The sequence below is a fragment of the Ceratotherium simum genome, chromosome 15 (genome assembly GCF_057802395.1).
Source record: "Ceratotherium simum simum isolate JZ-2026a chromosome 15, ASM5780239v1, whole genome shotgun sequence".
Taxonomy (NCBI): Eukaryota; Metazoa; Chordata; class Mammalia; order Perissodactyla; family Rhinocerotidae; genus Ceratotherium; species Ceratotherium simum.
Window position 1 is genome coordinate 42,370,784 of NC_141914.1, and position 13,044 is coordinate 42,383,827.

A 13,044-nucleotide genomic window follows, 5' to 3' on the forward strand; every position below is an offset into this window, starting at 1 on the left:
ATCATATAGGAATAATTATAAATGAACATAACAGGCAATCCATAGTGTTTATAAATTGATACTATAAAAATTATGTTCATGTCATGTAAATTGCCTTAAAATATATTATACATATAAAATACTATGTTAAAATTAAATATAATATGTCAGCTGTAAAGGTGAAAAAGTAGCTAACTAAAAGTTCACAAATAATCTTTTTTCAGATTTTGTGTGTTTTCTCCTCAGCCAAAAGCCTCAAGATTCACTTGCAGCAGCCTACCTCTTCATTTATGTTGGATTGCTCTTTAAACATTAGAATATCTTGTAATAAATAACAAGTTAAAGATTTCTCCTGACACAAGTCATTGTTGATTTCACTGTTATAGGGAAAAGGCTCTAGGGCGGCAGATAAGGCTGTTGCCATGGTGATGAAGGAGATACCGAGGGAGGAGTCTGCTGAAGAAAAGCCCCTCCTTACTATGACATCACAGGTGGGCAGACCCATAGGGTTCCTGTAGGAAGCTGACATATGTTAATATATCAGACATTGTGATTTTTAACTAGCAAAAAAAAAAAAAAATTAACTCGAACCAATTTTTTTAAAAAAACACAGTTTCAGTGAAACAATTATACAATATAAAATGAAAACCAAAATTGCTAAAAAAGGCAAATTGCATCATTTAGTTATTTATTCGTGGATTTTAATTTTCATTACTCAACTTTAGTTAAAAAAAAGAAAACATACATGCAAGTAAAACATGTTGCTTCTTTATAAAGGAGTCTTGCTAACAACTTTGGGAAAGAAATAAAAATTAAGCTAATGGTACATTTGAATAACAACAACCAAAAAAAAATCAAATTCCTATGAATAAATACAAGTTATATTGTATACATATGTCAGTTTACCAGTAGAATATCTAAATTTTCTTAAATGTTAAATATATTTATGTTGTGACTATGCTTACTACATATATGTCTATACATATTTATGTGGATAACTACTTTACAGGAATGAGCCAGAAGTCCCTGAGTCCCCATGCAGAAAATGGCATTTGTGACCCCTCTGATATTTAGTGACCTTGACAATAAAAGTATCATCTCTGTTATAAGCACATGAGGGCCATTTTCAGCATTTATTATAATAAGTATAGAAAAAAGTTTGCATTTGTATGCAAAGACATGCTGAGACTGAATCCTGTATGTCCTCAGGGACTTTTGAAACACCCTGTAAAATCCACATAAATATGTATAATATACTCATCACCACTCTGTGGAACTATCAGTTTTAAATTCTTAAATGAAAAATATTTTTACTTGCATTTATCTTATAATTTAGATTAGATTGTTATCTTAAACATTTCTTTTTTTCTGTAATGCAATAGTAAATGCAGTGATTCAGTTCCAATTATATGAACATGTCTAGAATTAGAAAAATGTCCATTTACAGTCCTCATGAAAGGCATGTATATCAAAAGCTAAATTATGGCAACTTATTTTTAGAATATCATCAGAACACATCCCCAGCTGCTGCCAACATGTGTGGTTTTATTTTATTCTAAACCCTATGTTGTAAATAATGAAAATTATAACATATCAAAATTGAATAATAAAAAGAGTTATTAAAGATTCCCAGGACTTTGGGATAAATTTTATATTGTGAGTTTTTATCCATAAAGAAGAGATGCTTCTTCCCAATGACGCATAGTAGTAGTTGGAAAGAAATTTCCTTGATATTTACCAAAGTCTCCATTCTTTAGTTAATTTACATAGTGAAACATTCATGATTTTACATTGATCTCCTGCCCTTTATAGAATCCACGTCCAGAATACTCAGTCCACAGTTCCTCAGGTGAATGCTATGGAAGAAGAGAACTACTTGGAGTTCTCAGCTAATGACAGAGCCATATACGTCGGTAGATAAGTCTTATACAAATTTGCAGTTGGCACAGTTGTGCTACAACATATTTCAGGACATCACAATTTAGGACAGGCTCCAGTCCTCAAAATTCTTTTTTTCCAAAACCATGCATTGCTATGTGCTTTCCAATAATCCTTTCCAAATGTCTGAAATTACCATTATAACCTAAGCTTGGATTTAAAATTTAATGCAAAATAATATTGTTGATTTTTTAATTTAGAAAATAAATTGTGATTATTACCATTACTCATATTCAGAACATTTGTGTGTACCAAGTTTCTTCTTTAATTCCTGTCTAATGTTGCATTAAGTGTTTTTGAGGTCTAGTTGCAATCTTACTGCATGAAGATTATATAATGCTTTCTTTGATGCATCGTATTCTTGTTGCATACTAGCTAGTTTATGAATCAGCAAACAGAGTTCTGATTCATAAAATGTAACGCACCTGTTGTATTGGTAATTTTACGGAATTAATTCAGTGACAGCTGTGATACAATTATTTCTCAGTCAAATGCAGTTTTATTAGTTTATATACTTTTTCCACTATACACAAGTGGCTTCTTCCCTGCTATGCACCAGTGGCATGCACAAGCCAAAAAGCAGCAGAATGATCTGAAAAAGTGAGTACTTCTCATGGCAACCTCAGCATCCAGTCCGTGTACCATACCACATTCTTACTCGTTATCCTGTGTGAATGTATTAGTGTCTTGAAACGTTTGTCCCGGTGTCTCCTGTAAAGCCCCTTCTGACATAGTGCTACGTACTGCTGAATACATCGACTCATCTTCACCACTAGTATGTCGATGCCAGCTGCTCATTCATAGATTCCAGATATGTCTGAAGCTAATTGCTGCTCTCTCAATAATGTCTTTGGGACAATCATAATCGATAAAATACAAAATAAGTCCTTGAAACAGCGAGTCCCTAACTTGTTTAGTAACTGTTCATTCGACGGATTGTAAAATACTTTATATTCAAGCATTTTTTGTATTATGTCATTATTATGATCACTTTTAGAGAGATTTAGCCAAACCTACTCCAGTGAAGTCATTAATAGTACGTTGAACAAATTGAACAAAACAGAAGAGTTGGCCAGGTGACCTGAACTCAGAAATTGCTGGGCCCCTGAGAATTGCTCTTTTTGTTTAATTTAATTATTAATTCTGTGTTAACAAAAAATATGTCAAGTACTTCATAGAAGCTCAAATTCATGCTGTCCTAGACTAACACTTTAAGTCAAACAGTATGTAGACAAGTGTGCATTGATGAAAGGTTTGAAGGAAAAAAATACGTAAATCATCAAATCTTTGAAGAAAAGAAGTTTCTCTAGACCTGTGCTGTCCCATACAGTGGCCACTAGCCACATGTGGCTATTGAGTACTTTGTGGCTACCTCAAATTGTGATGTGCTATAAGTATAAAATACATACCAGATTTTGAAGATTTAGTCCGAAGAAAAATAACGTAAACTATTGCATTAATAATTTTTATATTGATTACATGTTGAAATAATATTTTAGATATTGGGCTAAATAAAATGTATTATTAAAATTATTTTCACCTGTTTCTTTTGACTTTTTTAAAGTGGCTACTAGAAATTTTAATATTACCAGGTTTTCATTATATTTCTATTGAACAGCCCTGCTTAGATTGTGATAGTATAAATAAATCCAATTTGAGAATAGAAGGAAAAACTGTGTGCTGGAAGGTTGATTATTTCATAGAAAAAAAATTATTATTCTTTATGAGAATGAAATGACTTTAGTGAATATTTTTCTCTCATAAGGAGCCTTCAGAAATTTTCATTTTAACCACATCTCCTGGTACTTTTTTAGCAAGGTGTATCCCATTCATTTTTTGCTCTAGAGCACAGTATCTTAAAACTAGGTGTTCCAGACCTCTTCTTAAGGGAATTTTTTTTTTTTTTGCAAACTCAGCCTCTGTTTTTCTGTGTCACCCCCGCCCTTATACCTCCATATTGATTTAATTTTTGTGTCTGATAAAGATAAAAAGAGTAATGTCCTTGATTTGAAGAACATTCTCAAGACTACTAAATATAGCCTTGTTTGGGTTTCTGTTACTAACTTGAAACAATTGCTTTAACTATATTCTCCTGACTGCCTTAGTGTTAGTACTACCCAAGCTGTAAATGGTAATATCTGTTCATTTCCCCATAAATAGATTCACATTTTATAAGTCTAACTATCCTGTCAGGAAAATATTTGTAGTCAGTTGACTGACATTTAGATCCAGTCAAAGAGTTGAAAGTTGTCACATGGTTATCCTTTACAGGAAGATCCACTGGGACCCATATATAGGAACTAGGGGAGTGGGGCAGAACCATTACTACTATTAGTTCATAAGAAATTAATTCTGTCGGGTGTCAGAGTTACCATGACAAAGTTCTCAAAGTCTGAATACTTAAGGGATGCATGGTAATGATTTAGCTGTCTTGTCTTTTCAATGGGTTGAGTCAGTTAATTCAGTTTTGATGTGGTCACTATTCTGAGGAGCACTGACAATTTTCTAATCTTGGCTAGGACTAATAAAGCCATAAACAGTTCAATTACAGAATTATGAATGAAAACCTACTTAACAAATGACACATATTTTAAATCAACAAACAATGTCACAAGTGATAAAGGAATTTTCAAAATGTATAAAGATATATCTATTAAAAGCATATTACAATCAGATATTTTCTATTATTTAGATTAGATAAAAAGACATAGTATATTATTAAAAATTTTTTAAATCAACATTACAAATATGAGATATTTGTCAACTGTTTTTTAACTTAGCTTCAATATTTTAACTTTTTAATTTATTCTCTAAGTACTAAAATGTTTAAAATAAAAACAGAATATTTTACTTTAAACTAAAACAACAGTTTGAGATCATCAATCTGAAGTATAAAATTATGGAATAATGGATTGTTAGCCTTTATAGATCTTGGTTTATCATCTAAAAAGTATTTTGGTTTGGAGTTAATTCTTAGTGATATAAGTTATCACAAACTTTTAGCTTTATATTTTTTTAATGAAACACCTAAGCAATATATTGTTTAGAGATAAATAAACAGATTTAAGTCACAAAACAATCTATATAAACATACACTAGAGCTTAAGTAACAGGCAGTATTTAAAACCAAAGTACTCTCCTCTCATCTTGGTTAAATATTCCCCTATAGCTTAGATCATATAATAATTAATTTTTTTAATATTAAAATTAGAGAAATTGAAGTTGAACTAAGGCAAATACATTTTTAGACAAAGTTTTAAAACAGACAATAATTCATTAAAGCTGGATGATATTGTCTGCATTTTGTTCAACACAAAACACAGTATTGATATAAAATAAGAACCAGTTTGGTCCTGTGGTGGCCAATATTAACCACATCAACTGACCAGTCTGACTAAGTCATAAGCAAATTAAAGACCTTTGACTGAATATTTCATTCGCAGCCCATGATTACAAGGAAGGTGTAAAGTTTCAATCATCTTTTGAATTCTGAGTGACAAGAAGCCCCTACATGCAAGTCTTCACCTGTCTTCTTACTTCTACTGTTTCCATGTCCATTGACTGTATAAGGATTTTCCCTCAAAGTCTCCAAATTTAAATCTCTGATTTAAAATCCCTGAGTGAGGTAGCAGTGCTATGTCTTGAAGTGTCGCTGGCCTCCCATTTACATTGGTCCACATCCTGTTTCCAAGGATGGCATGGGGCAGGCCTATGCCTTTATTTCCATTTTTCTCATTAGGTATTCACTCGTCGCATCCTTGACTTCTTGGTAGAAGCCATGCATTTGGAAATGCTCCTTTAGGTACCCATAGGTTTCCAAACATTTAAATGATGTGACACTGGGGGAAAATGGACTTAGATTTGTGGTGTAAAATCTGGCAGGAAATTGGTAAACATTTCTGAGGGCTGCTGGCTTCTCTGTGAGTTGATTAAACCCAGTGTGAAACTGAGGATGCCCATGCAGTCATTCTTTTGTACAATTCGCCATTCAGTTAGACTATATAACTTCTATAATCATTCAACATTTATTAAACTGCTAGTATGAGATACAAAAATTAATTGGATAAGGTCTCTACCCTGAAAGAGGTTGTAGCCTAGTGGGAGGAAAACCGGTAAGACTAAGGTTCTAAAACTGGGTAAAGCATGGGAACGTGGAGATGCCATAAGAAGGCACACACTGCCTGGCGCTGAAGAAGGCTCCCAGACAATGCTTGCAAGAGAAATAAGAATCTGTCACCATTAGAAAAGGCTTTGAACTGATCCAAATATTGAAAAGAATACAGAAGAGGATAAGAAATGAAAATTTAAAATGTAAACAAAGTGAGACAAAGGCCTTAGCACCTAATGAAGTGAGTCATTTTAACTCAATTATGATAATCTGGTTGGACCAAAATGGCAATCAGTCCAACTCAGTTATTCAAAAAAAATTGGAAGCCTTTTGACTCACCTTTTATTATTATGACACCAGTGTACTCTGTACCTGAAGGATGAAATGAGGTAAGTTCATAAAGTATTTTCAAACTGAAAGAAGTAATTCTGATAGAAAGTCAATAAGATGTATATTCCAATGAATAGGGAGAGAATAAATGGCATACAGGTTGGAAGTAAAGCTTCGGGGAACTATTTGGGGGATTCAGTTCAGTTTGTAATTTTCTTTTATGACCTAAAAGATTTATTTATTCTCAAGTCACCATAGGAAAACCGTAAACTTTTTTGAAAACATGGAGGGGGGCATGTGAAAAGGTATTCTAAGCTATACAAATCAAAATAAAATGGGACTTAGTATGGCTAAAATAATGATTCCTAAATTCATCCAACTGAAGATGGTTCAAAATTGGACTGTTTGAGATAGACATTATTATATCTGCAGTTTCTGCAAAGTCACTGTCCCATTTGGTAGCCATTTATTGAGCCCCTCTTATATAAAGACATTCTATTCAAAGTTGTGAAGGATATAAATACAAGTAAGACATAGCCTCTTACCTCAGAGCTTATAAGAAAAGATTTCTTCATGATATCTCCTGTTTCATCTTCCGTATCTCAATCAAAACCAAAAAACTTTCAGTTCCAAAATTCCCTTTCCATGCTATCTGAAATCTGGCCCTTTATCTTCTTCACCTCTGAGCCCTGCCACTATCTCCACTCCAACCCCAGCATTTCCCAGCAGCTAAACTGTGCTCCAGATTGAAAAACACTGACTCAGAAAGTAGTTTGTAACTTTCTCTTTGATTTGTATCTATGGAAGAAAGCCACAGGAGCAGCTCGGTTATGGGAATTGGGCAGTCATAACAACTCCATCAGTCAAGGTGTAAACTGTGGTCAGAAACAAGATAGTAGGTCTGGAAGAGACACTGACCTTGTGAGGCGGAGGTTTAGAAGAAGACTGGAGAGGCCACATCTTAGTCCTAGGCTCCCTGGGGTCTCTCTGAACAAACTCCTCTTTGGTATTCCTTTCTTCCTACGCTGAGAAAATCGAGAACACTAGAGGTACTTTCTCCAGAAAATAGGTCTGAGGTTTGAATGAGGAGAGAGACGTCAAAAAAATCCCAGTACCTTTGATAAAATAGATTTGCCTAAAAGGATGGGCCTCTCAATTGTGCCTTTTCCTTTGTTCTTCGATTTAGATGTTCATGTGGACAAAGGCCTCACTTGCTAGAATTCTTCTATCAAATTTAAACTATAGTTTTTCAGCCTTTACAACTAAAAGTATCTATAGAAATTTAAGCCAATTCCACACATCTAGTCACAGACCTCTAATTTGGAAATAAATTATTAGTACTTTGTTTTACAAAGGAATTTAATTGTATCCAAAGTAAAGAAAAAGTACAAGGGGACTTTTGTGGAATATAATTCATACTTATTTTTATATAACAGTTGATATTTCTCAAAATCATGACTAAGAGAATAACTAAATTATTCTTAGTTATCTATCAATAAAATTAGGCTTCTTCGGAGAAATAATGGCTATTAAAGAGATAGTTATGACATCATACATACATATTTATACTTTTAAAGTCATAGTTGTATTGGTTGTGTTTAATCTTTGCACCTTACACACTCTAGCCACTATGTCAATAAGACCTAGAACCAGAGACCAAGTAATCAGAATGCACAGAATGCACTGCTTAGTAAATGCAAGCCTGTTGCAAGAACTTCTGTGAGTATAGTGTGGTGCCATATTTGGTAGTGACCTTCATCCTCCATGAATGTTTATAGCACAGCAGAGTTCAGATGTCCCGTGACAGCTGTGAGAATGCCACAGCCTAGAGGTTGGGCATTGTTGCTAAGTCAGGACCACATCACTATGGTGATAGCACACTAGATGGGTTCATTACTCTAAGTCCATATGGTTAAAAGGGCAAGTTCTACCAGGAAATATACATTAATGTATGGCTCTTTTGGAAACTGTTGCATACACATAGTTTTTACATGAACTAACTATAAATGAAATACAGATTCTGGAAAACTAATCACATTTTCAGAAGAGCTCACAGAATCACTGATGTTTAGCCATTTCTTCATTTTCTAGTATATTATATTCTATACCAGTGCTTTCAACTACATTTCTGGATAATAATATTGACTTTCATGCCAGAAAATACTATAAATCACTCCTAAACTCAAATAGACCATGGCATTTACAAAAATTCAAATCTATTTTATCCCAGAAACATGGGAGGCTCATAGTCCCTCTACATTCAAAAATATTTCAATATAAATAGGATGGATGATATCCAGGAATGTTCGAATTCAGAAAACAAAATGCACAGTTTCATTCATGGTTAAAGGAACATCCTAAAAAAGGTTAAGACTAAAACAGATCTTGGATAATTTGATTCCTAGAGAAATCTGTGAGTCTTTATTCCTAGTAACATTAAAACTTATAATAAGTGAAGACATTTCTATCACTGGAACTTCAACACTAAAAGAAAAGGGACACTCTCAATGCTTATCCCTCAATAATGTCCACAAATTAATATGTATGAAAATCAAATTGCCAACTCCATGTCAAAATCTTAAACACTAGTGAAGATCTGAGATTTATCCATGTTTGGACAGTAACATGAATATGTAAAAGTACCAAATGTGCCTCTTGGTTTTCAATCTCCAAATGATCACTGAATGTTTCCATATTCCTCCTTCAGCAATAATAGAATTGCATTTTTTCTTTCTATATTCACCATTATTTAGGTCTCTTGCCATCTTCCATAAGCTCTAATCTATAATACCACTGACATTGTGCCAAAGAAACAATGAAGTGAAAGTGAGTAGAGTCATAGAAAATATTTTGATTTGGTAATACTCCAAACACTTCATTTGTTATTTTGTGTCTCTTAAAATACAGCCTTGCAAATAAATATTTAAAAATCTAGAGATTTTTAGGCACATCATTTTTCTTACAACAAGTAGAAAACTGATGACTGTGCCCGTTTTAAGAAAGGCCAATATGAAAACTCCTGAAAAACTAAGAAGTTATTTGAAGGATTAACCACTTGTGTATCAGAAGTGTATTTTTTCCCTTAACCATAGAAACAGAACCTGAGGAAGTCTGGATTCAAAGAGGTGCGAAATAATTGAAAGTAAATAGTTGTCTGCCACTGATAATTAGAGACCCACTAAAAATCAATCCGAAAGATTTCTGAAATTAGAGAGCAAGCCAATGGGAAAATATAACTGAATTTACAGAAATCTATTTTACATGCAGATTTTCACAAACATATCTACTGGATATCTGTGCTGTTAACATGACAATATTTTCCACTCTCCCAAAATAATGTTTGTTATGCACTACAAAAGTATTCCAAGGAAATGTAAGGAAGGGTGTGTGCCTGTAGGTGACTTGAGCTTTTTAAGAGAGGGAGCAAAGGAGTGTTTATGCACACACGGATCCATGTGTGTGCACTTCCCACGTAACACTGGCTGACCTGTCCTAACCGGAACGTCTGAAGCCACTGTTACAGGTCTCAGGCAGGAGCTTTTTGTCCAAATGAAGAGTGAGATTGGCCCTTAGGAACTCTGATTCAATAGCTGTGATTTTCTACATATTGAAATTAAAGGATAATTCTAAAACTGTTCTAGAAGCGAAAAAAAAAGGCTTAAGCTATAAAAAGTGAAGTTGGCTGCATCAAAAATATGTTGACAGTGCTAAAAGGCTCATTCCCCATCCCTTAGTATTTTTTTTTCTTGCCCCTACCCCATTATTTATTGATTTATTTATTTTTTGGTAGGCTTGCTATTCTCATTTTGTTGCAAGGCTGCATTTTAATTCATCTGATTCTGCAGTTTAACAAAGCCCTTTGACACCTGTGTTCATTTGTTCTCAGCTGGTGAATGAACAGCAAGAAAGCAGACCCCTCCTGAGTCCCTCCATCGATGACTTTCTCTGTGAAACCAAATCGGAGGCAATAGCAAGGCCAGTAACGTCCAACACAGCCGGTAATTCTTTCGCTTTTAACTGATCCTCAAGAGGAGTTCATTTTCACTATAGTAAAATGCACATTTTCTTTCCACAATGCATTTTAAGTGGAGAATAATGTTTGCAACCAAATGAAACTTTAGAGCATATACTATTCAGCATACCAATAAATCACTTTTCATTATACAAGAAAGTGTGATGTATATTATCCCACCAATTTTGCTGAACATCAGTGTACCACTATTAGCAATGAATCATTTTCTTATGCGTATTTTCACATTTACATCCTCCCATCTCAAGTCACATCACATTAGGAAATTTTTAAAACAAAAGCATCTATTTCAGAGCAAGGTTTTTAAGGTTCCGGCTGGAAATATTTTGTATGACAAAAGTCCAGTAAAATAAAAATGTAGGCATCCCCTTCAAGCGGATTGAAATGACAATCAAAATGTCTTAGAGACTTGGGTTATTATAGAGCCAATTTCATTTTTCTGTCGTGTAAATGTGTTACTTGCTCCCTCTTACAACAATTTATTTCAACATTCTTCTGGAATTAAACATACTCAAACAGTAAACTATTATCTGTATAGGCCCATATAGGCACTCACTCATCCAGTGAGTGAATGCAGGATGCCACTGGTATCAATCACACCTTCTCTAGTACCCTCTGCATTTTCCAGTTCCCACTGATGCTAAAACTAAGTCACTTAGGTAGGGCCCCTCCTGAGGGAGCAACACAAGATTTGACTCAAGCTACTTTTCACCTTCTGTATCAGAAGCAGCCTTTCTGCATTGATTTCATTCAGTCAACAGTCACATTTGAAGGCACATTGTTTAAATAAGAATGAAAAAATGATGTTTAGAATCAAAGGACAAAGGTTATGTTGGATTGCAGAAGGGAAGTTAACAGAAAAAGGAGAGGATAATCATATACTGTCTTGTTCAATTCATTCCATTTTCCCATCATGTCAGCTTGCTGTTGTCTGACATATTTTCATTATACTTTTAAGTAAGTGAAGAAAATCACTGATGAAGGAAATTGTGATTTTTTAAAAATGCCACAAATTACAACAACAAGACAAGACAGAGGCACTTTACGGGGGAACGTAGTCTGCGTTCTCTGGGATCAAACTTAGTGATTTCAAACCTCAGCTCTGCCACTTAGCAGCTCTGTGTCCTTGGGCAAGTTGCTTAACTAAGTCTGTTTCGTCATCTATCTAATAATAGTAAGATCTGTATCTCATAGGTTACTTGGGAAGATTAAATGAAGCAATCTATGTAAGTGCTTAACACCATGTAAGCTCTAACAGGTGTTACCATTACTGTCAGATATCAGGCGGGAAAAACAGTACACCCAACACTTCCCTTTTCAAATGCATGAACTTTCTTTATATCAGACCAAAGCAATCATTTTCTAAATTCAACTATCACCTGGAGTAATCAACCAAATAGAATTCTACTTGATACATTTTAGGCAGGAAATTAAACAAGTTCAGATACTATCAGATCAGATTCATCCTCCTTATCTATGAAACTGGAGCTCACCCCTCCAAAACTGGAGAGCCACCCCTAGAAAAATACAGAGGAATCTTGTGTCTCTAATTGCAGGAAAATCCATGAGAATTGGATGCACTGAGAAGTTTCTGCTGTTTTAGGAAAAAGCTACAAAGCATAGAATTCTCAGATCTTTATTCTAGTACCCTCTCCACTTTCCAGTTCTCACTGATGCTAAAACTAAGTCACTTAGGAAAGGCCCACCAGAGAGAGCAGCATAATATATGACTCAAAAGCTACTTTTCACCTCGATTTTTCTAACCTGTAAAAGAGAGACCTGTGAAATATTGGAGGAAAAAAGTCAAAAGAATGTGTAATTTCTTGCGATCCCAATACCTACAGTCTTGCCTCCTGTATTAGTTTCCTAGGGCTGCCATGACAAAATTCCACAAACTGAGTGGAGTAAACAACAGAAATTTATTGTCTCACAATTCTGGAAGTTAGAAGTCCAAAATCAAGGTGTCAGCAGGGCCATCGTCCCTCTGAAGGTGCTTGGGGAGGATATAGATATTCCAGTCCTCTCTCCTAGTTTCGGGCAGTTCCTTGGCTTATGGCAGCGTAACTCCAATCTTCACATGATATTCTCCCGATGTGCATGTCTCCCTGTGGTCATGTCAATCTCTGTGTCCAAATCTCCCCTTCTTATAAGGACACCAGTCTTACTGGAGTATAGGCCTACCCTACTCCAATATGACTCATCTTAACTAATTGCATCTCCAACGACCCTATTTCCAAATAAAGTCATATTCTGAGCTACCAGGAGTTAAGCCTTCAACATATGAGTTTTGGGGGATACAATCCAATCCACAACACCCACCAAAGTAGGGGGTCAGGAAAAATGGTATTTTGAGACTCTGGATTTTTCTTTCCTCAGCCTCAGCGTTCGGTGCATCTGGGTCACACAGATTTTTATCCTAAAGGAAGACTCTTGTTTGATAGTATGGTTTTTAACCTTAAAAGTATATCTCAAGGCAGAAACACTATATTTTTTTAATCCCTAAAGAATATAGTTTTTTAAAATTATTACAAAACCCACAATCTCTATCTCAAAATGCAACATAATTCACATTATTACACATCTTTAAATAGGAAAAGTTGTAGCATACAAACACCTTGGGAAGAATTCTAATTTGGTCCAATAATTTTTAGCTAAGATT

The 13,044-nt window shown here is 34.5% G+C and overlaps 1 protein-coding gene and 1 long non-coding RNA gene across 2 annotated transcripts in view; one reads left to right on the forward strand and one right to left on the reverse strand.

The window, feature by feature from the left end:
* LOC147915190 (uncharacterized) overlaps window positions 1-13,044 on the reverse strand; it is a 56,097-nt gene that overhangs the window by 15,026 nt on the left and 28,027 nt on the right. The window lies entirely within an intron of this gene.
* Window positions 372-13,044, forward strand: part of PEX5L (peroxisomal biogenesis factor 5 like) — an 86,363-nt gene continuing 73,690 nt past the window's right edge. Inside the window, exons 1-2 of the mRNA XM_014783161.2 lie at window positions 372-470; window positions 10,242-10,353. Of these exons, the coding sequence (XP_014638647.2) occupies window positions 402-470; window positions 10,242-10,353 (181 nt within the window). The 5' untranslated portion in view covers window positions 372-401. The remainder of the gene's footprint in view (window positions 471-10,241; window positions 10,354-13,044) is intronic.